Source organism: Mytilus californianus, unplaced genomic scaffold (genome assembly GCF_021869535.1).
Source record: "Mytilus californianus isolate M0D057914Y unplaced genomic scaffold, xbMytCali1.0.p SCAF_5, whole genome shotgun sequence".
NCBI classification, from domain to species: Eukaryota; Metazoa; Mollusca; class Bivalvia; order Mytilida; family Mytilidae; genus Mytilus; species Mytilus californianus.
The window spans coordinates 78,916,545-78,940,674 of NW_026262701.1; the positions used below are offsets into that span (position 1 = coordinate 78,916,545).

General features: G+C 30.2%; 1 protein-coding gene across 3 annotated transcripts; it reads left to right on the plus strand.

Moving 5' to 3' along the window:
- LOC127701479 (ankyrin and armadillo repeat-containing protein-like) lies at positions 1 to 23,503 on the plus strand. Of its 3 annotated transcripts, none has more exons than XM_052205352.1 (8): positions 1 to 136; positions 5,508 to 7,126; positions 12,031 to 12,275; positions 13,913 to 14,069; positions 15,312 to 15,323; positions 19,124 to 19,271; positions 19,931 to 20,050; positions 20,540 to 23,503. In XM_052205352.1, the coding sequence occupies exons 2-8, from the start codon at positions 5,545 to 5,547 to the stop codon at positions 20,811 to 20,813; spliced, it is 2,538 nt and encodes an 845-aa protein (XP_052061312.1). In that variant the 5' UTR covers positions 1 to 136; positions 5,508 to 5,544; the 3' UTR covers positions 20,814 to 23,503. The 3 variants fall into 3 exon arrangements, with proteins under 3 accessions (XP_052061312.1, XP_052061314.1, XP_052061313.1); XM_052205353.1 differs by lacking the exon at positions 1 to 136 and adding an exon at positions 2,935 to 3,055; XM_052205354.1 differs by lacking the exon at positions 15,312 to 15,323 and having other exon boundaries at positions 2 to 136.
- The last annotated feature ends 627 nt before the right edge of the window (positions 23,504 to 24,130 follow it).

Sequence of the window (24,130 nt, forward strand, 5' to 3'; positions counted from 1 at the left end):
CAACCAATCGTATTGCAGTATTTTCTAGCACACGAAGCATGCAAGTAAAATGAATACTACACACCTACAGTGAATTATCACTTTCAACAGTGGTGTTTGTCACACTTTGGAATGGATACACTACTTTCTATTAACGGTAAGAATAAACAGAGTGTGACTTTATGTAAATAAACTGCAAACAAAATAATGACTATTAGAAATTATTAACAGTGTTATTTAAGATGCATTTGTGTTGTATGTCTTGGAGCATTGCATCAAGCATCTTCTAAAAACAAATCTTTTTTAACACTCTGCTTTTAACTCCCATTAAACAAGAAGAGAACTTTTCTCGGTCTGTCACAATATAAAGATTAACAGTAGTGCATATCTTCAAATTACCTTGAAAAGGGAACCATTCTTTCCTTCATGTCCAGTGGCAAATATTTCATGCACATTCAGGACAAGAACAAATTAACGATTATAACAATAGGTAGGTTCTACAAGGAAGTGTGTCCAGGATGAAAGATGGGAAATTTGGATTGCCACAGATTGGAAAATGAGGGTTTGTTGAATGGATAGCCGGGCATGCAGAAATTTTTGCAACAGGTCACCTACGGACCATTCAGAGAGTTAATGCAAGTGTTCGTTAACTTGTAAAGAGCCCTGCAATCTCCCATACTGGGCAACAGATTTAATGTACACATTCCAACCGAATGTGCCTGCCTATTTAACTTATATGGCTCAACCAAATGGAAGCCCTATTTTAGCATTAGGGTTTTACTGCCAGACAGGAGAGGTCTAGGGCCTAGGGTGGAAGTTTTAAATGGTAAGTGTACTATATGCACTTAAGTTAATGGGTATTGTAATTCTTGAGTTAGGCAATTGCATATTAATTGTATTGCTTATTTTCTGAGGGTCCAGTGGTTAATGTTTCATACATATAGGTTAAAGTAGATGGACTTCTAGGATGGTCCTGAAATTTGTCACTCTAGATTGAGTTCCTGCAGACAGCTTAGAACAAGGCTTTTTGGTAGCATATTTGATACATGTATTGCCAAACCTTCTTTGAAAAAAAAAGATAGAAAACACAAAACAGAAACTGTAGAAAAAGCTCACAACAATGAACTAGGTAGGTATCAAAAATAAAGCGCAATGACTACCTTTATGAATAAAAGGAGATGTATGGTATTGTATATCAATTATGCAATTTGATTTTATTATTCTTGCAAGCCATATAATACATGTATATATATTCTTTATTCCAAACGTAATACTGCTTATAGCAATCTGCATCAAAATCTTTTGCAACTACATTTGTTGTACTAGTCAGAAGACAAATATTCAGACACTTTCCTTATGTTTCTAAAAGTTTTGCAAAAAGTTTACTAGTCTGAATAAAATTTTACTAGTCTGGGGCATCAGACTAGTGGCTGACAGTACAGACTATCAAGTACAATACAAAATAAATAGAATTATCAAAAAGATTATGCTTATTTATGAATCCTACTAAATAATGTACATGAATTAGACTTATTTATCAAAATAAAATTTTGAAATGTTCAAATCTACAACAACATTTTTGTACTTGTATTAGCAGCTCTGATAAAATTTTTGGCTATAAGTTTAATGCATATTTTTTAATAGCTATTTAAATGAATTGAGACACGAACAAAGATCAATTTTAGTACCAAAGTTAATATAAAAAGGTTTGAACAAATCTATCGGCTACCAAAACTCTTCATAAATTGTTTGTCAATAATTTGGAATGAATGACTATCGCTTTTACAAATTTAATTTACATACTCAATTTCCTAAATCTGTTAAAATTTAAGAAAGCTCAATTGGAACAGTAGGGGAAAATTCAATTTTAATAGATGGCAACTTCACATTCAGTCATATTTTAGATCTGAAGCTAGATCAAAGGTAGAAGAAAATGGCTTTTCTATTTAATTTTAGAGTTAGCTGTATTTTTTTTGCATTAATATGGATAAGGATCTTGTATAAGATAAAACTGAAAAGAATTTTTTGGTTAAGCGCTTAAGTTTGTAAGACTTTTATGATTTGTTGACAACTATTTCTGTAGTACTTTTTATACGCCCGTTTACTGGACGTATTATGGTATACCATTGTCCATCTGTCGTCAACATGTTGGACATTAACTGAAAAACGCTTTTACCAATTTTCATGAAACTTTGGTGAATTGTTTATATCTGTTGACATATCCTTCCTTTGAATTTTTATAAATTTTAGATTTTACGTTTCCAAGTTACGGAAATTTTATTAATAAAAAAGGGGGAATTTTCCAGTTTTCGGACAATATCTCAAAAATGCTTTGAGCAGTTTTTATGAAACTTTGGTGACTGGTTTATATCTATTTGAATAAGCTCCCTTTAGTTTTTTTTTATAAATTTCTTGTATGACATTGAGGAGTTATGGAACTTTATTCGTTGAAAAAGCGACGGATGTATCATGCACTCATGGCAGAGCTATTTATTTTCAAAGTCATACATTCATTTGACGGCTTTTTATTTTGAAATCATTTAAAGTTTTGTGTGTTTTTTAAAACCATGTGATACATGCACATGTTATTTAATACAAAATCAATCTACAATGTAACAATATTTTTTCATGCATTAAATGAAAAGATGGGTAAAAAATTGTCAATAATTGATAAGATTTTTGGAACAAACGCATATATTTGAACTCATGGATTTGTCTGCCATTACATATGCATTTTAGTGAAGAACAAAGGGCATTTCAAGTAATTCTTTTGAATTTCATAGATTATATCACACAGGGTTTAAAATCAATTGTAAAACTATGGTATTTAAAAAGCAGCTGATTATTGTTCTAATGAATATGTACATATATAGAATTATACTTATTTAAAGCTTTGTTTAGTTTTCGTCTTAACTTATATGTATATATATCCCTTTGAAAGATTTATAACAAAGTGAATTGAAGATATGTAAAGTCTTTTGTCAAATATGATTTAATAAAGGTTCAAAATGTTCATCAAAATTGTTGGATTAAAGAAGAAAAAATAAGGATTTTAAAATGTTCACTCGAGTTTAAGGTAAACATTTTGAAAATATGATTTCAAAAGGTCCATGGTTAATGTTTTGATAAAACACTTTGCTGGTAGATTCAAGAGATGTCTTTAAAAAAAATATTAACAAATAATAAATTATATCAACACACTCCCATTGTCTCATAATATTACATCCAATCTACATCTAAGAAGCTACTGAATGGAATTCAGCCAAAATTATATTACTACCTCTATATGTAGTCTTATTGTACATGCATCCTTGTGCAACATGTTGCAACGAACAGAAATACCGGGCCTCAGTCTGTCCGTCTTTGATCTGATTCTCTCCGTCCCATCTTGTTAGTGCTCTCACATGTACAATTCTTGTCAGATTTTAATAAAACTTGTATCATAGGTTTATATCAGCAAATGTCGTTGGACAAATTTGAAAATCAGTGCTGATCAACCATTTTAAAAAGAGTTATGTCCCTTAGAAATATTAATTTATATGATTTGATTATAACTAATGTTGTGACTATGAACTCTTTAATAAGAAACCTTATTATGGTACCAATTTTGTTCAAATTGTCTGGCCACTGTGTTCCAATAGATATTGCACATAAAAATGTATAAATACTTGAAAATAGTAAGATGATACCAATCAATAAAAAGGAATATTTGTTTAGGGAAGTATTCAGTTTTGTCAATAGACTACATGTACTCTATATACATGTATATTTAACTAAACAATTAGAGCAATTTTATTTATTATAAACGTGTCTGTATACATTGAACAAGGCCTAAATTAATAGTTCATTTGTGGACATTTTCCTTTTGGGGGTTGTATAGCGAAAACCTCCTCTCACAAATAACTGAATTGATTTTAGCCAAACTATAAATACTTATTTGTTTTATGCCTTGTTGTGTTTTTTGTATAAAATTTTACATTAAATGCTATTCAGGTGAAATTTTTCCAAAGTTCTAAGGGTTTTCCCCTTTGTTACATGCTAGATTCAATCCACTAGGCTAGCTTAGCCTTGGAATCAGATTTCAACCAGTCTTGTGAAGTTGTCTTAGTTGTGTATCATGTAATAGATTTTTACATTTAGAATCTAAAAGTAGATAAGTAACGATAAGTTGAGAAAAAGGGGCATCCTTTTTGTTACTTTTTTAATAAGTCACACTGTGACAGTCTTGTATGTTTTTAAAATTTTCAAACAATAAAAAATCCAAGGATTTATATAGCAAGATTTTACTGAATAAATCCATGACAAAACCAAGAATTAATCATAATTTCCTTAGATATGCATAAGTTTAAAACATTTGATCTCAATATTGTAGAAACTCGGAAAAATTATCTATATTTACTTACATATTAATGAATTAAAGAATCTGTGATTTTGTCAGGAGAGATAATTTAAGGATTAACATGGGCAATTCAAAGAGGGATCATCTTCGATAGTGATTTAGCCAAGATGTGGAGGAGGAAATAAAGTTGATTTGATAGAATTTAACATTTCTGCAAGTCATCCAAATTTTACCTTATTTTGTAAAAATGCAAGAAAACAAGAATATCTATTTCCATTTTGTTTTATTACCTGAAACCTAAAAAAAGAAATTAGCCGTTTAACTATGATCTACCTACTCTATAAAACCTGCATAAGATATTTCCATTTTGAACCCCAAATTTCTGGAATAGATTAATTATGGTGACATATTTTTATTCAACTTTGATATATATGTTTTAAACTTCAATTTCCAAAGGACTTATATCCATAAATTATCAACTTTAGCATTTTATTGAGTTGACATCTGTATACATGTACCTGTAATAAAATATCAGAAACTAATATTATGATTGAGATTATTAAGTATTCTTTTAAAAAATGTAATCTTTGAAATTTTTTCTTGTTTTTTTTTTTTTTGCACTGATTCACATTATTGGAAATATAATAATTCAAAACTAAGGTACTAGAAATCTTAGGTCATATTTAACTGTTTATTCTGTAAAAAAAGGAATTTCTTGAATTAGTAAATATTCAAAAAGTACCTTAAGTACATGTTCTAAATTTATAATAGATGGCACATTTATTGAATTCATCTAAATTTGATTAATTGTAAACATCAAGACTGGACAAAATGTCATTCAATCAATTCAAATTTATTCCACCATATGGAAAGGTTGTATGTATTATGATTGAAGCAAGTCAGTTAGATTGATTTAAGCTATGGTAGGTAACCCAAAGTAAAATTCCCTTATCATTTAATGAATAGAAAATAAGGAAATTTTGTATTAAAATTTAATGTTCAATAGTCATCCAAATGAAATAGTATCCCATGTTTATAATTAATTTATAGATATAATAGAAATAGCATTAGAACTGGCTAGATTATACATGATCTCTTTGTTACACATATATTCCTTGTGACATACCATCACAGGAAATCTTACACAATTGTACATTGGTTGAAATAAATAGATAATCTTTCGTTTCAGAATTATAGGACATTGTTGACGAAGCAGAAAAAAGAGAATGGCTGACGAGTTTGAATCCAATGGTTGGGCAGCAATCCATAATGCTGCCCACAGAGGTTTTCTTAAGTCAATAGATTTCTTCCTGAGTGAGGATCAAGAGTTTATAGAGTTAGAAACCAGAGATGAACTTCACATGACCCCATTTTTATGTGCCATAGATGGTAACAAGATTGAAGCTGTTGAGCATCTGATGAAAGCAGGAGCAAAGGTTGATGTCATCAATACTCATAATCATGGAGCAGTTGAACTATGTGCACTCAAACAGTACATTGAGATGCTAGAATACCTGATCAAACTGGAACATCCTCAGATACCAGTATGGAAGAATATCATAAGATTTTTGAGCTCAGAAAGTGAGGAAGAAGCGGAGTCTGCTGGAAAATGCCTGGAAATTTTAACCCTTGGTAGCAAACAAGATGGTATTAATCCAAAATGGGAGCCATTTTATAATCATGGTGGTGTAACTACTATTGTCAAGGTTGCCAAAAGCTCCATTAGTGATGAAGCAAAGATACCAGCTTTCAGAACTTTGCTGAATATCATTGAACGGAATGAAGTCAAAGAACAGGTAGCAAGCTCTGGGGGAATTCCAGTATTTATCAAATTACTTAAGTCAAACAACCATTTTGTTGTACAGCTTTCAGCAGAAATTCTCAGAGAATTAGCCCCTATTCCTTCCTTTGCTGAACCCATTACACAGAACAATGGAATACCAAGTCTTGTGAAAGTTTTGCAAACAATTCACAATCCTGAAGTGTTGATTCCAGTTACGGATTGTCTTGGAAATTTAGCAGAAGCTGATAACAAATATCAATCACAGATTGGTAATGCCCAAGGTTGTATGCAGCAGATTGTTACTCTTTTGGAAGAAAATCGAGAAAGAGAATTATTACACGCTCTAGCAAGAGCAGTTGGAAAAATTGCAAATGATGATCAAAACAATCAAAACATGTTTGTTAGTCTTGGGGTGACAGTTCATATTGTTACACTTACACGACTGAAAAATAAAGACGTTCAAACAACCGCCGTGGAAGCTATTCATAAATTAGCAAATAACAATCCAGATACTCAAAAAATCATTGTTTCTGAGAAAATACCAGAACTTTTGTTGAAACTATTAAAAGACAGTAGAGCAGAGCAGGTTCAGGAAAAAACTGCTCTTGCTTTGTGGGCATTGGCGGGAACAGAGTTTGACGTAAAGCGGTACATTGCTGAAAAGATTGGAGTAAATTTATTAGTTCAGTTTTGCAATACACTGTCAGACAATTTACATTATATGGGTTCAGAATGTCTTGGAATATTAGCTCAGGGACCATTAAATTTCCAGTCTGAAATATCTGCTTCAAATGGTATTACTCCATTACGGAAGCATTTAGGATCAGACAAGGAGTACATAGTGTTGAGTGTTATCAAGACCATACGTTACTTGTGTTTAGGAGTAGGATATGTGACACACAAGAAAAATCAAAACATGATATTACAGTTGACAGGAATCAAATCTTTAGTAGCTTTAATGATTCATTCAAGATCTGAAGAGATTCAGATTGAATCAGCTTTAACGCTGGCGGCAGTATCATTAGGTGAGTTAACTTTGATTTTAGAAATGAAGAATCGGAAATTAGTCAGTTAGTTAATTATAAAGTAGTGTATATCCTTGTTTTAAACATCCTTTAAGGAACAGTCAGTCACAATTGTTATGTTATTAGACTTGTTTCAGATGTATGGGTCTGACAGGCCTTCTTCAGTCGAAAACTATTTGCCTAATGTTTCTGGGTAGTATAGCAAAATCATTTCACATTAATTTCACTGTGTTGGTTGTGAAATTGTATCATGAAGCATAGATAGAAAGTTTTATGTGGAAGAATGCTTGTGAGAGTAAAATCCCTGGATAGAGTGAACAAATATGATGCAAAATTTGAAGTTTTGCTGGAGACAATGAATTATAGCTAGTAATAAACTAAATGATGTAAAACATGAATTTGTGATCAAATATATTGCATGCAATGACGTGTTCCCTTTTCCAGTTAATCCATAAGTCAGAATACATTGTATATATGTTTTAGATGAACTGGCACTGTAGCAATATTAAATCTACAATGTTATTTTCCAGTAAAGGTAAAAACTTTAAAGCATGGTTGGTGACAGATACATTTATTTGCACATGGATGGAGAACATCTGCATGTTTTTCGTAAGGATATGGATAATTTCACAGAGAATAAGTTCAGTTTGACAGTGTCACCAAGGTGGAAGGAATGCATGTCTTTTGCATTGAATTTTTACTAAGTTTAATATAAAGCGTTGTAAAATAAAGCTTGAAGAAATTTGTAGAGTTAAATTTGGTACATTCAAATTATAGGTGCTTTAAATAAATCTTGTGTTAGAATAAAAAACTAATGAAATACCAATTTAAACACTGGTTACCAAATATATTTCAAAATTAATACCTCTAAATGTGATGTTGCATTGAATGCAGGAACAAAACGATTTTTTTAGCATAAATAAAATGGCATTTATATTAATTTGACAAATTGTGAAAGGTTGGTGTGAACTGTAGCCCACATTTAATGTTCGTTCAAATGATTTCATATTTTCTCTTTAAAAGTCAAACCTGTCAACCTTTCAAAGCAAGCTTTATCTTTGATTAAAAATTGGTAATCCAGATAAATATTTCAATCAAGTGGGGTAGAAAATAATCAAAAGCATTTGTATTGAATATTTTCCAGCAAAAAAGATTGTCAAATTGTTTTGCACATCTTATCCCTTTGATTTTTTACCTTTGAATCTTTCTTCAATGTCATAGTGCCAATAGTTTTTTGTTACAACCTGCAATATTTAGGCCATTGTGGATTGTTTAGCTTTTCTGGTCCAAAGAGACATGTTGGAGTCATGTCAGCTTTTGCCTTCAGTGGACAAGTTGAGAAATATACCAACGTTACCATGGTTACTCCTCAGATTAGTTGTATAGTCTCATTGTCCCTGCATTTAATACTCTTTCAAAATTTTTACAACAATAGTGTTCTGATAAAGGTATTTCATATCTAGATTTACCAACCGACACCCATAGCCGTTGAAATTTAAAAAAAAAATCTTTTCTTTATTGCCTGCATAAACTTTTGAAAGCACTTCATGTTTTTTTTCCATTATATTTTGGGGCTCATGCAGTGGCATTAATAATCTGGCAGCTCCACTACCCTAGGATGGGGATGTGTCTGACAAATTTTTGTTTTTCATAATTCTTTTACCAAAACTACAGTGAAAATACGTTAATTTCAACTTGATAACTAAGAAGTTAGATTATAAGCTTGGTTAAACTGACTCTTCAAAGATTTTAGTCTTGTCCTGTTACAGATACATGTATATATATTTCTCTTTTTCTTAGCCAATTAATCCTATTCCAGACCTGTTGATTATTTTTATTTAATCAACATGTGGTTTGTTTGATTCTCAGTTCTTCATTGGTCCAAATTCAATTATGACGTCAAATTTTCTTGTTTCCTCTGAACTTCAATTGTGACGTCACTAAAAAGTTGACCATGCCTGATGACGTTACATAGAAAGAGCACATCTTTTTTTGCAGATCGCTGGAAAAGAAGGATAATGTTTGTCTGCATATCGTCTAAAAATCATTAGAGAAACAGATTCCACCACTAAATCTGGTGCAATACAATGTTTCTCTACTCTCAACAATTAAATACTGTAAATTCAGAAATTATTGCGTGCATTTATTGTTGTGATTTTGTCATTTTAGACTAAAATGCGATTTTAATTTTTGCGATATTGAGAAAAATCCTGTTTAATTCATATAAAAAATTTCAAAATGCGAGTTTAAATTATTGCGATTATAACCCTGTCGCATTTTATGCAATAATAAAAACATCGCATTAATTTCTGAATTTACAGTATATATCATGTTTTCCTACCAAAGATACTTATTATTATACTTTTGATTTGTGAATGAGATGTTAACTACTTTTTAGATACAGCCTTTTCATGGTAATTCTATGGAAACATTTTTCATAATAAGATATCAGTCTTTGACTTAGGATGTGTTGGGCAGGTCATCATCTCCAGACCCATTATCACTATCAATGTTTTCTTGTACAAGTTTTCTTGGCCAAAGTATTTGGTGGATTTTTTTTACAGTGACAACCATCAAAGAAAACTTTTATCAAAAACTAAGACAGACTTAGATGGAATAAAATCTCATCCTTTTTTTCATGAAACTTGGATGGACTTGGACAGCATTTATCAAATCACAGTGCAGTTTTTTCTTTGACCAAATATTTGATGAAAAACTTTGATAGTGACAACAGATGAGTTGGACCAAGTTTACCTGGTCAAAGAAAATTTCACCAAGTTAACTTTAATAGTGACAACAGGGTTTTAGATATTGTCAGTGTAAGGGTATTGACCTTATAAAATTAAGCAGACAGACCAAAATAATTGGATACATCATAATAAAGAAAAGGGTAAAAATGCCTTTAAAGCCAGAATAAGCTTCTTTCAGTTTTTGCTGACTTATGATAGCATTTTGTAATCTAAAATGTAATGTATGAAAAGTAATTTGCTATGGTAGGTTGTATACTATGCTTGGTTTACTTGGAGCAAACAAAGTTTACACATAAATGCACATTGACATAATATGATTTCAATAAACATTTCCATTTCTTTATAGAATAAATTCACAATTCTACAGTCCTAATTATTTATAAATGATTTTAATTTATTTTGTACTCAGCTCAATTTTAAAACTGCATGAGAAATTCAATATTTTTATGCATAAGCATATTTAAAAATTTGGCTTTTATCTCAACTTTAATAAATCTTTCTTTATACAGTCATTTACTGAGAGAAGGTTAAAAGGACTTGAACACTTGAACACTTTTCTCAATAAACTTTGTAAATCTTTTTCAATTACAATTTTATCCAGGTTTGTAAAGTGATTGTCAGTAAAGTTGAGCAACATCCAAAAGTTTATTGATCTTGAGAAAGTCAATATTGATAGTATATAAATTTGTATTTTATGTGCACCATTGGTCTCATGCTGTGGTTTAACAATTTTTATTGCATGCAATTTTATGCAGTTTAAAAATCATATACTTTATAAAGACTTTATTGGGGCTGATTAAATGTGTTGTCAGACAGTATTGATTATAGATATATTTTCATAAATCTTTCCAAAAATCTACTTATTTCCTCAATGTGCTTTAACCAAATAAGTTCTTGCTAATATATGACAATGACACAATGTCACAATGTATAATTTTTATAAGATTCTCCAGAGTTTTTCATGTACAGAAAACTTACAAATTTAGGCTAGATCAAATGTGATGACTTTAAACACTCAGATAAATCTAAACAAAAATAGCTCTGGAAAAGTTTTTGTCTTGTTTGATATTTAGTGAGACTGAGATCAACAGCAAGGTTAAATAGCTAGATTTTGGTTGCTTATTTATAAGATAATGAGATGATGTTTGATTGCCAATGAGACAACTATCCATTAAAGACCAAAAGTACAAAGATGTGAAGTACCACGTCACTGGTCTTTTTGTAGTATACTCGCCTCAAGAATGGAAGTTTGCTTGGTTTAATCCCCAGGCCTTGTTAAACTAAAGACTTGAAAATTGGTATTTGCTGCTTCTCCCCTAAGGACGCAGCGTTTAGGATTAAGAGCCAAGATTGGTCAATCAAAGTAAGAATAATGTGTGCAGGTAGGGTTACTTGTCTCCCTGTGAACTGTTATCTTGTGAATTAGCACATTAAAAAATCCAGCTCAGCTTGTCAGTCTATTACAAAGCACTGGGCTCATATTATCATATCAACATGTTCTTGTCCATAATATGGATTTAATTTGTCATTGAACATTAGACATCCATTCGTCCATCCACAAAGATGTGAACAATTACAGGTGACACTTGATGGCTCCAATTATGAGCAGGTTGGGAATTGCCAGCAGTACCCTAGCTATACAACAATTTTCAACACTCAAGTTGTGTTAAATCTGAAATCATAATGACTCCCCTGGAACATTTTATGATATTTGCTGAAAAAATCATATACACTGTATTTGTAATTTTCATAATCTAGAAAGGTTAGGAATAGGATAAGAGTTTGAATATTATGTATTGATTTTTCTTCTGTTTAAAATCCAGTGGCAAATATTTCATGCACATTCAGGACAAGAACAAAGGATAACACAAAATAAGTGATGGTAATATTACGAATCTTATACACATTAACATGTTACTACAGATTCTTTTATTTTAGTGGATTGTTGATTTCATGTAATTGCCAAAGTCTGTATACAAGCCTATAGAAAATTTATAATTCATTGAACATTTAAATTTGTGGTTTTATTGCCTCTACCCACGAAATACAAGAAAATTGGTATCCCACTTGAATGAATCCACAGTATTCAGTCAGTTTACTAGTAAATTATTAGTACTTACTTTTCTAAATGATTGGTAAAATATTACTATTTAGGTAATCAGCCAGTGTTAGATGAAATAAAGAAATACCCAGAGTTTAGTTATGTCAGAATCCTCAAGTTGATGTACTCATCTGACCCAATGGTACGACTGTTAGCAGGGCTAGCTCTTGCCACATTTGCCTACAATAACATTGCTGAACAGAAGGAGATAGCAGATCAGGGTGGTGTTAGATTTAACTGTTTTGCACCATTTTTACAGTCTAATGATGAGATGTACAGATGTCTAGCAGCCTTTCAGGTATAGATCTTTACAACCACTTTGATCATGCCACTTTGGATTATAGTTCTTTCAATTTTACCTCCATCAAATTTTCACATGTTTTCTTGAGAAAATTATTTTAATGCTACTGACTTTCTGATATCAGTAAAAGTGTCATTCAGTCAAAGGATTCATTAAAAAGAAAGGATGTTTGAAGAAATAAAACTGTTTTTTAAAGATGCAAATCTTTAATCAATTTTTACAAATTACTGGGGTTCTGTATAAAAATCTGGAAACAAAATGAAATAAAGTTTGCTAGTCTGAAAGTATTTTGACTTTTCAAAAATCAAAATGTTTTTCCCTACTAAGGACGAGCATGTCATTTAATACATTCCAATTATAAATGAAAAAGATGCAAGGTAAATACATTCATTTTTCTGAGTTATATCCCTTGAACACTGAAAAAATAGTTTCAAGTTTGTTTCATCAATTGCAATGATTAAAAAGATACAAGGTTAATTTTTACAATATGATTGGTTACAACTAATACAAAATCAAACCAATGTTTGAAATATAGCCTATATTTGCCAGTGTTAAACATGGTTAAACAGTAATCAACTCAAGTTTGCTGTTTAAAAGCACAGATAATGTTTTTAATTTTGACTTGTATCTATTTTACCTGAAGTCTGTTACTAGGATCCTAGTAATAGATTTGCAGCTGTAAAAAAATCTGTTGAAAAAAGATTAATTTGAATGCTTCAACAACCAATTTTATCATTTAGAAATAATAACAGTTTTATTTCTTTGATATCCTAATTACTTATTGACAAAACTGTCAGTAAATGATTCTGTACAGGAAATGTTTTATTGTTTCTATTGATCGGCAATACTGTTTCCAATATTATTAAGGTCTTCAATATAGTTTTTATCTTTGGGCTTAGATCTATTGTTTTCAAAGTTTGAGCCTTCTTTGAAACAATTTCATTTAAATTTACTAAAAGATAAAAAAAAAAAAAATACGACAAAATATCAGACTGATAGAACTGGAAGCAAGTTATTTAAAGAACTTATTGATGTTTTCTTCTCTTGAAAAGAAAAATGTTGTCGCTTAATAAGATAAGGAAATTAGATTTGATATCATAAGGAGAATAAAAACAGTTTTCATTGATTTTGTTATTTGCTAGGAGAATACATTTTAGGAGAATGTTGACAGATTGTTATCAAGTCTGTGAATAGTCGTTTAAAAATCTCACCATGAAAATAACATGCATAAAACATATATTGATTATACCTAAAATCCATTTTTTTTGTACAATTACCAAAGGTGTGTTTAGGGTGTGAGCCCTCTATACCACCATCCCCGTGATCCGCCACTGGGTTGAGAGTTTCATCCTCGGCTGGGTCAAACCAAAGCTTGAAAATTGGTATTTGCTGCTTCTTGCTATGCACAAATTTAGGAGTATAAGTAAAGACTGGTTGGCACAGAGTCCAGTATTGTGTCTAGGTAAGGTGACATATCTTCTTGCAGGCTGTTATCTTGTTAATTCAGCTTGTTGGTCTAGTACAAAGCAAGAGTCATATTGGATATGCATTTAACTTACCACTGGACGTTAAACAGCCATCTATCATCATCAATTTCATCTTCATTGTAATTATTAAAACAAAAATATTTTCAGGTTGTAGTATTAGCAAGAATAATACCAGATGAGGAACAGGCCTTGTCGTCTGCTGCTGGAATTAAACTTATAGTCGATATACTTCAAGACTCCATGTCCAATGAGACAATATCATTAGCATGTGATTGCATTGCTAGATTATCACACACAAGAGCAGGTAACTAATTAATTTGAATGGTAATTTTGTTTTTAAAAACACATTTTACGGTAATCATGAATTTTGTTTGGGGGATGGGCGTTGAATTTAAGATATATTGGGTTGAAGTTAAACAATGAATGCATGAAATATATATAGTTATATGAGGGTATTAAATAAATTTAAGGGATCCATGAAAATAAAAAGTTAACAAACAATTTAGCGTCATAATATTTCTTATGGAATGAAGAAAGTAACAAAAAGTTAATGGCAACATTCCAAGGATTACAGTACAATTCTGCTAAAAAAAAAATGAAAGTTTTGGGTAAATTTTCTTGTCATTTTAAAAGTTTTTCATACAATGTAAGCTAAGTCTAAACTATTGCATGTATTTTAGTGGACAATGATCCTAAATTGTAGAAAGTACATTTGCAAGTTTAGATAAAATTATGCTCTTACTGCAGTCAGTATTTATTGATAGTACAAAAACATGTAGTACAACAAACTTGTGGAGTTATGAAATTTGTTTACAATGTCTGAGGTGAAAAGTTTGGCATTTGTCCATAGCAATTATAATATGTACTGCAATGTTATATATTGGATTATCCTTAGTATGTTAAAATTATATGGTTTCAGACGGATTATCTTTCCTATTGTTATAATCTGTTTTTTGGTTACATTTTAATTGTTAAAGATATTCAACTTGGAAATTAGATTCCTCTTTAGCTCTGATTAACATTATCGATTCCTTATAAGCTTGTGATTATAAATTTTTGGGATATTCCCTGTTAAAAAAATTGCCAGAATATTTAAGGCCATTCATGATATATTTTTAAAAAAGCTCTATGAACACTGAATATTTGTGATGTTAACTAAAAAGATTATATGCACTTTAATAAGATTGAATATAGAAATGAAAATATCCCGGTTTTTTTTCTGACAATTGTTTTTATTTGAATTGTCATTTTAGAGTTATGGGACTTTAATTGTAAAAAAAGGGTGGAATGTTATATGATAACTCTGTAATCTTCATGGTTCAATGGCTGGTTTGGTTCCTCAAATTTGTTAAAGCATGTAAAAATTAACATAAAATAATTGTTTAACCTTTAAACCCCTTTTCCTATGATAGACCCCTCTCCTTTTTCAATAGTTGCTAGATCTACCCCTTAAGATAAGAAATATAAAGCACAGTTCTTAATTTTTTTCATCTTCATATTTGTTAATTACCTACAAGATCTATAGTGATAGAGTCTTCTTTTTTAGAGTATGAGAGGGGTATGTTTTTAAATATATAAATTATATGCAATCATATAACAAATTAAATATTTTATATTTTGTAGAAGTTAACTATTTTTGACAAGCTTTTTAAGACTGATATTTTTAAATAGTGGAATTTTACTTGATGTCTACAAGACATTTATTAATCTTATGTTGTAAAGAAATATGAAAAAAAAAAATCCATACTTTATGCATCATTTTAGAATTTTTTTAACATTTTTATTTAAACATCAGGAATATTTCAGGAAATTATTAAAGGAAATAGCTAAACTCAAAACATTCTTAATGTGTAAGAATAAGGAAGATTTGTGGTATATGTCAATGGGGCAGCAACATTATGACAACAAAAACAAAGAACAACCAATCATGCCCCCTGTTTCTTCAAAACCCTGGATCACCCCTTGACATTGCTAATGAACATTTCACATATTTCATTTGGACGCATGAAAAAGGCATAAACTAAATGAAAAATAATTAATTAAAATGCTAAAACAAATATTTATTCTTTTTTTTTTTTTACAAAATCACGCCTTATTTATTATACTAGCAATGCTTATTTTGTGTATTTTTATAACTATGAATAAAGCTTTAGATACCACTGTTAATGATTAGCCATAGATTCAAATGTGTATTCAAATATTTAAACAGAGTTATAACAATACTTTAAAGGCTTCATTGATTTAGTTATTCCTTAATTACTAGCGTTACATTTGATATTTGCATGTAACATTTTTTGTCTGAATGCATTATATTTGAACAAAACATTCAATTACATACTCATTCATAAATTTAATCAACTTAGGTGCTTTATATAAAGTTTTTATGAGATATCCAGCCAGTCACAAATCAATAATTTAAATTTAGCACTGGGAATAATTGTTAGGCAGTGCATCAATAGTTGATAACAAGTCTAAAAACTTTTTATCATTTTCAAAATTTTCAAAAAGAACAGCTTTTTGAGTTATTTTAGGCCTGATAAACAATATATGGCTTTAAGCTCTCAAGTTAATCCTTTTTTCCTTCTTCATGAATTAGGTAATGTAAAAGTGTGTGTGTGGGGGGGGGGGGGGGGATTTTCAAGCATGTTCTTGAAATAAGATCAAATTAAAGGTGGATATGCTGGCAAATTTACATATCATGTAACTTGTTAAGAATAATAAAAAAAAAAGTAAAATAATAAAACGATATAAAAACTTATTCTGACTGACCAACAATTCATTTTTAGAAAGTAAGAAAAGAATGAATTCATTTGTGGAGGCCTTAAATAACAAAATTCCATAATGTTTGGACAAAAAGTCTTCATGTAATTAGAGTATTTTTGTTCATTTAGTACAATAGATAAATATATACACACATCATTTATAATTGATATACTTTGCCATATAGTCTTTTCAGTCTCAATGCTTGTAGTTCACTTAGTTGGTTGCATTCACCATTTGAACATCGGCAAACATATTGCTTTTAAATTATGTACCATCTTTAATCAAAATTCACAATCTTGACCAATAATACTATATCAAAATTGAAGACTCTCTGTCATTGAAGTCCCAAAAATAATTGTCTAATTGTAACTAATTAATTGAATTTTATTGATAACTTTGAAAGTTTGTTTTGTGTCATTAAAAATCTATAGATAACTGGCAAATATGATTTTTAAAATATGCCAAAAATATTGAAAGGTGCATCTTAAAATGACTGACCATGTATTATCAGACAATAATCACATGCCCCATATTCCAGGGTTCACTAGCTTTAAAGTTTCAAAACATCAGATTTTAAAAGATATAAAGTGACTTACAATCATATAAATTAATTTAAGACACCAACAATTATGACACATTGACCTATATTGGATGTTTTTGTGATGTAGGTAAAGTTTGATGATAAGGTTAATTAGTTCAGTGGGAAGTCTAGTGACAAAATATTACCTCCCCTGTAAACACTGAAAACTAGATCTTCTCAATGTTTGTCCCATTTTAGCAAGGATGCTATCAATTATGGATTCACGGGAAAACGTTCTGGTAAATAGTAAAAATAGAAATAAGTTGAAATAAAAACAAAACTTCCATTTAATGTTATCATTTCCCTCCTTAAGTAGCAAACGACTAGTACAGCAGGCTATAGAAGCTTGATGTAAAATTGGTTTAAATTGTTGCTATGCGAATAAATTCCTGGAGTACCAATTTCAATTTATTTTTCTACTGGCTGTATACCTCTCTGGAACATGCTAATTATCCATATATATATATATATATATATACAGCTAGATCAGAGAAAGTTGAGGTAAAATTCCAAAGGAATCTATTGATATTTAGTGCAGTGATATATCTGGGGAAGTCAGATGTGGATCCAGGATTTTGAAAAAGGTGGCCCCCAAACTAGACAATGTTTGGAATGGGACATGTAAAAATTTTATGAATTAACCATATATGTATATATGTAGCTCTATTAAAGGGGGTGGGGGCTTGGTCCCATCTAAATCTCCCTCTGGAAGTACAACAGCCTCTCATAAATAGAGGGAATCTAACCTACATTTCATAGTTTTTTTGGCTTCTGAAATTATTCAGTTCTCAGAAACTAAGTGACATCACAATTTACCTTAAGTAAAGTAATTTCTAAATTGGTTAAATAAAACTAAAAAACATTTATAAATAAAAACTTATATTCATTTACATAAACATATCTGTAATACATAAACAGCGATTATTTATGCTTTTTAGTAATGTATTTATTTTAAATTTTTTTCCATAGATATATATAAATTTTCTTATATACAAAGTATCTTATATACAAAGCATCTGTATCCATTTTTTTACTTTCAAATACTTGATCTATTCTCTCCCAAGTCAGTAAGCTCTAGCCCTTGTTAGTCTTGTGTGTTTTTTAATTTTAATTCATTTATATGTTTTGGAGTTTAGTGTGGCGTCCATTTCCCTAAACACATAATGGTTTAGGGGCCAACTGAAACCTGTCTAGTGATGAGCGATTTTCTTGCTGCATTGAAGACTAATTGGTGGCCTTGGGCTGTTTTCTGCTCTTTTGGCAGGTTGTTGTCTCTTTGACAACTTCCCCATTTCCATTTCCATTCTCAATTTTATCTATTCCATAAGAGTTGGTTATCAACATTTTTATTAGATCCTGTCCAAGTAAATATTTAATCACTGAAACCATTGAATAACTGATAAAAATGTTTAAAAGTCCTGTTCACAATGTGAAATCAGCTTACTTAGACAACCATCAGATTTGGTTAAATATCTTATCTTATGTCAGTTTTTCAAAACAGAACAATTGTGGTGTATATGACTGATAATTCTTATCTCACTCCCTATCCAGGACAGTTCAAATGCATTCAGGTTGCCTTGGCAACCATTTTATGCTTGGAACACTGTCTTCAAGATATTTTTATTTTCTTAAAAAACATGGAGATTTCAGACAATGACATTTTTTTACTTCATTCTTCCTAATTAGTACCAACAAAATTCAACAATATTTAAATCTAATTTTCACTTTAGCAACTTTTATAAGTTTTGCTTGTAGGTCTTGAACTTCAATCATTAAGATAGTTATATCCATCAGTTTACATATTAATATTGCTATTTATAGTGTATTTACATATACATGTATTATTTAAAAAAAAATTGTTTTCTACTTTATATTACTCACAACATTTCTTTTTATTCTAAACATAATTCTTGATATGAAATGGATAATCTTGACGTATATATCCCTACATGAGTGCATAAATAAGGCTTAGCTTTTGTCTTGTCTGTGTTTATATGTTTAAAAATATTTTTCAGGAGTACCTGCTGCCATTGTTTCTATAGATGCTGTAAATCTCCTCTGTCTACAGCTTCTGTCTCCGGCTGAACAAATCAGAGGATGTGCTTCCATAGCTTTGGGATATCTTTCTTTCAATCATGCTGGTGAAAGACAAATTTTGAATAGGTAAGATAGCGTCCGTCATTTTGGATATATCTCAATCTTTAATCTGAACAGGTAAGATAGCTGGCAATATTTTGTGGATATCTCTAGCAGAAGACAAATTCTGAACAAGAAAAATACCTTCCATAGCTTTTGGATCATCTCTCAAACAATCATGCAAGGAAAGAAAAATCTGAACAGGTAAGATAGCAGCCGGTGCTTTGGGGATATCTTTCATCCAATCATACAGCAGAAAGACAAATTCAGAACAGGTAAGATACCTGCCATAGCTTTGGATTTATCTCACATACAATCATACAACAGAATGATAAATCTGAAAAAAAATACTTCTGGAACTAAGAAGTAAAACAAAACAGTTAAAACCAAACTTTATTTTTTGAAAATTTAAATTTAAATTTGTCATATAAGCTGATTTTTTTTTTTGTAATGGAAAGGAGGCTTAAGAGATAGCAAGTAACTTGTAAGATTTTTTGTTCTGCATAACATTTTATCTTTATTGTTTTTTCCACATATGTCATATTGTTATAATAGATTTATCTGCAACTATTGTCTATATGCATCATTTGTTTTTTTAAAGCATTCATACCAGTGAATTTTAGTTTGAGGTTGTGTTGGAATAGTATTGTAGTTGTCTTTTATGACATGTTATTTATTTTTGCTAGATGTAGAGCAGATCCATATTTAATGAGGATATTACTGCATTATACCAAGAACAGTAAAATCAGTGCTGATTTCCTTAAGGGATGGCAACATTACAAGAAAGTCGGACTTCCTCCTGTACAGTATGTAAATTAAGGAAATGTCGATAAATTAATGAAACTGCTAAAGAAAATGTTAAAATATACATATTTGTTTAACTACACAAGACCAGTAAAGCACACAGGACAGATGCCAAAAAAAAAAAACAGAAGCAGAAAAGAATATTCCTGTCTATGAAATTGTTGTCTCATCTTGAAACTTAAGTTTGCATGTGCATTATGATATAAAGTTTTAAAACATATGCCAAATTAGGGTTTTGACACAGATTTTGAGGTTTACTAAATATGGAAATCAATACATTCTCACTATTTTCATAGATAAAAAAGTTTATCAACCAAAATAAAGATAATTGTATAAATTGGCATTTAATGCCAGCAGAAAAATATTAAAATTGTTTAATTCATTGACCTGCATGAACACAGTTGAAAATACATCAAATTTCAAACTTAAAAAGATGATTAAAAATAATTTTTGAGACGTTTTGTCTAATTAATTAATAATATTTTTTTCAGGGATGGTAGACCAAATCTTGTTGGATTTATACCACCTGATGGCCCTGGTATATCTATAGACCAATATTCTAATACACCAACATCATCTTCCAATACCAATGCTGAGGAAGGTCGAATAGGGGATCAGGGGTCAACATCTAGGACAACTTCTCGACATGACACAGGTAGTAGGACTGATGGAACTCCAATCCAAGCAGAAACTCCTATCAATGCCAGTCAGATTTCCCTAGATTCAAGTCAATCGCCACAACTTCAAGAAATTGCCGCTGAATGAAATTCACTATGCATTTATTTGAAATGGATATGCATGTATATTAATGTAGAGAGGACATGTCTTTTGGATCAAAAGGATAACTCATTGAAACAACATACATATTCATTTAATTTACATATGTCCATACAGTATTTTTGAAATTTTGTTCAATATGTAGACTAGAGGCCTAACTATTTACCGACAGGAACTGTTAATTAGTCGGTAGGATCCGTACACCGAAAAATATAAATAATTAAATTGAGAATGGAAATGGGGAATATGTCAAAGAGACAACAACCCGACCAAAGAGAATTATCCTTTACTAAAATTGTTATAAATTTCATTTGCCTGAAAATTTGCCATGACATAGTGTGTTTGTAAGATGCATATATATATGTACATTGGATTTGAAATCGTTAAAAAAGAACCCCCAAAAAAATAGTGTATTTCTGATTGATAAAGATAAAAATGGGAGATAGACTGATAATTTCTCTCTTATGTTATTTTACTTTTGTAGGGGTTTAATTAGTTAATGAGTATTTATTGAAAAACGTGTGATAGGAATTTTATACATGACAATACAATAATTTTGAATAGTATACTTAGGAGGATTCATTTTATTTCATGGGGTTTTAATTTTCATAGATTTCGTTGATACATTGTACATTGAATTTTTAAAAACCATAAAATCAAGTATAAACTAAAAATTCTGTTTTCCTTAAGCCAATAAAATTGGTATCCATGGAAATAAATGAATCCAGAGTGAGTCATTTTGTATTTTTACTAACCTAAAGACTCCAGACTTTTTTCTGAAATGTTTTATTTCTGAAATAAAGAGTGCTGCTTGTTATCTTTTATGTTTTGATATTCTCTAACTGTTGTAGCTCATATATTTTATTCTTCTAAATGCCTCTAATTATTTTATATTTTCTTGTTATACATGTTTCTTTTTACCTGAATTGGAATTTTATATATTTTTGTATTTGTTGATGTTATGCAATATTTGGATTTTTTGTATCATTTCATTGTTAATTAACTTCCTTTTTCTACAAAGTTAGTATTCTCCATTTTTTATTTGAGATATAAAAATGACTTCAAAGCGAGCAAAAAAAAGGTAGAATTTTTATAAGATTCGTGTTTAATAGAATACTATTAATTCTTACATGAATTAACATATAATGGCACTTATTTTTATACAAATATATGGTATTATATTTTTAAGCTTTTTTTTATATATATATATGATTTTTGTTGTCAAGAGACTTATTCCATTAAAGAAACATTGCAAACGATAATAGAGAAAACATTGCTCAGAAAATATTTTCAATGAACGAGGTTTTACGAGTACAGTGAAAGTTGAAAAGGCTTAAACCTGTACACTAGTAGAAATCCAGATTTTGTATGTTTTTTTCATGTTTCTATCATTCCTTTAGGTCTGGTAAAAGGAAATATTGCAGAGTTGCCAAAGTTATTAACTTACCTTGTTTTGGTGTAAACTTCCCAAAATGGCATTAAAAAGACCAAATGTTTTTTTTTTGTTTTATTTGGTCAATGTCTCATTGAGGTAAATAAAATTGAGGATGGAAACGGGGAATGCGTCAAAGAGACAACAACCCAACCAAATAGCAGAAAACAGCCCTAAAAAAAAATCCCACACCCAGAGCTTGTTATTGTTGAAGGGTAAATGTCCACAAATTCCTTCATAAATCAGCCAAATCTAACTTGTTATACTGACTTTTAGACTTTAGAAAATGTTGTTTTCTGAACAATTTTGATTTCTTTAAGCTTTGTTTGATTCATCACTATGATCTAGTAAGACTTGTTTCAATTTGGTTAGTCAAATAAGAAAATACATAAGTTACACCTCCGACATAGCAGCCAAGGGAAATAACTCAAATTCAAATTACATCTGACACATTAAAACCCATCTATTTTTGAAAATTTTGTAATGTCTAATTATAAGATGACATCTTTGATGACCTTTCAGTCTGCAGATATGCAGTGTTGACATTACTAAAATTGTTCTGATCTTATTTCTGCAAGTCAAATCTATTATGACCAGTAGTTCCATGTTTTGAAATAAAAAGTTTAAATATAGGTTTATTAATATAACTGGGACCTGTTTTGTACTGTATTCCCATTGGAGCTTTCAGTTAAGTTTAATTATGTTTATACTCTCTTCTAAATAACATTTAAGGAATGACTGTAATATTTTTTCTGTCTATGAAGAAATAACATCAAAAATGTAGTGCACACTGAATAACCTGCTTAGCGGGTTATTTTAAAGTGTGCACCACATTTTTATGTTATTTCGAATAGACAGAAAAAATATTACAGTCATTTCTTATTCTTTAATTCTAAATTTCATTTTAAACCGGAGAAAACCATGAAAAAACGTTGATGACGCCACGGTCACATGACAAAATTATGTCTATGAGCTGATAAACAAAACAACGTCAGCCAATCAGAAGATGCGTTACATTCAAAATTAAATTATATTGAATTAAAGTCAAAATAAGATTGTTAGTTTGCCATTTGAATTGTATTCTTTTTCACTATCATATCTCTATGTCAGATATGAATTTATGTACATGTATATCATTTATGTTTTAACATGGATACTAACCTAAGTCTTTGTAAGACTTCAAATTTAAAAAGCATTTTAATTATTTGTTATTGTTGATGAAATGTGTAATAAAGAATCGTTATAATCTGATGTCTTTTGAGGCCAAAGTTAAAATAAAGCTAGTTCATGTACTGGGTAAATGTAAAGAGATATCTACTGCAACAACAATGAGTTACAACCAAAAATAACAAATAAACATAGAAAAATGAACATTAAACCACAAAATAAAATCACTGCATTAAACCACAACATTAGATATCAACATTAAACCACAACATTAAATCACAACACTAAATCACAACATTAAATCACAACATTGAACCACAACATTAAATCACAACATTAAATCACAACTTTGAATTAAAACATTAACCACGACCTTATCCCAAAGAGGACAGGAGTAATAACAAATGTTGAAACAAATTTGTAGAAAATTTGTAGTTTTTTCTAAAAAAAAAATCAATGTCCATAAACCCTGGTTGATCTCTTCAGATGATCCCAATTGGGCAAATTGGTGATTAACTATCATAGTTGTAACTTGGTAAGCACTATAGAAAAATATAACTTAAATATTCACAGTTATAATCTTTTTGTCAGATTTTCTCTTTTTTGGGATCAGGGTTCATGTTTGATGTCTGATGGGGTCTTCATTTGCAATTTCTGTACAGGACTACAAAATTACTATTGTACATTTTTGTCGAGCCTGTGACTT

Coding starts and splice junctions, on each gene's coding strand:
- LOC127701479 (XM_052205352.1), top strand. CDS start 5,545: ATGGCTGACGAGTTTGAATCCAATGGTTGGGCAGCAATCCATAATGCT. Junction 7,127..12,030: donor GCTGGCGGCAGTATCATTAG/GTGAGTTAACTT, acceptor ATTACTATTTAG/GTAATCAGCCAGTGTTAGAT. Junction 12,276..13,912: donor GATGTCTAGCAGCCTTTCAG/GTATAGATCTTT, acceptor AAATATTTTCAG/GTTGTAGTATTAGCAAGAAT.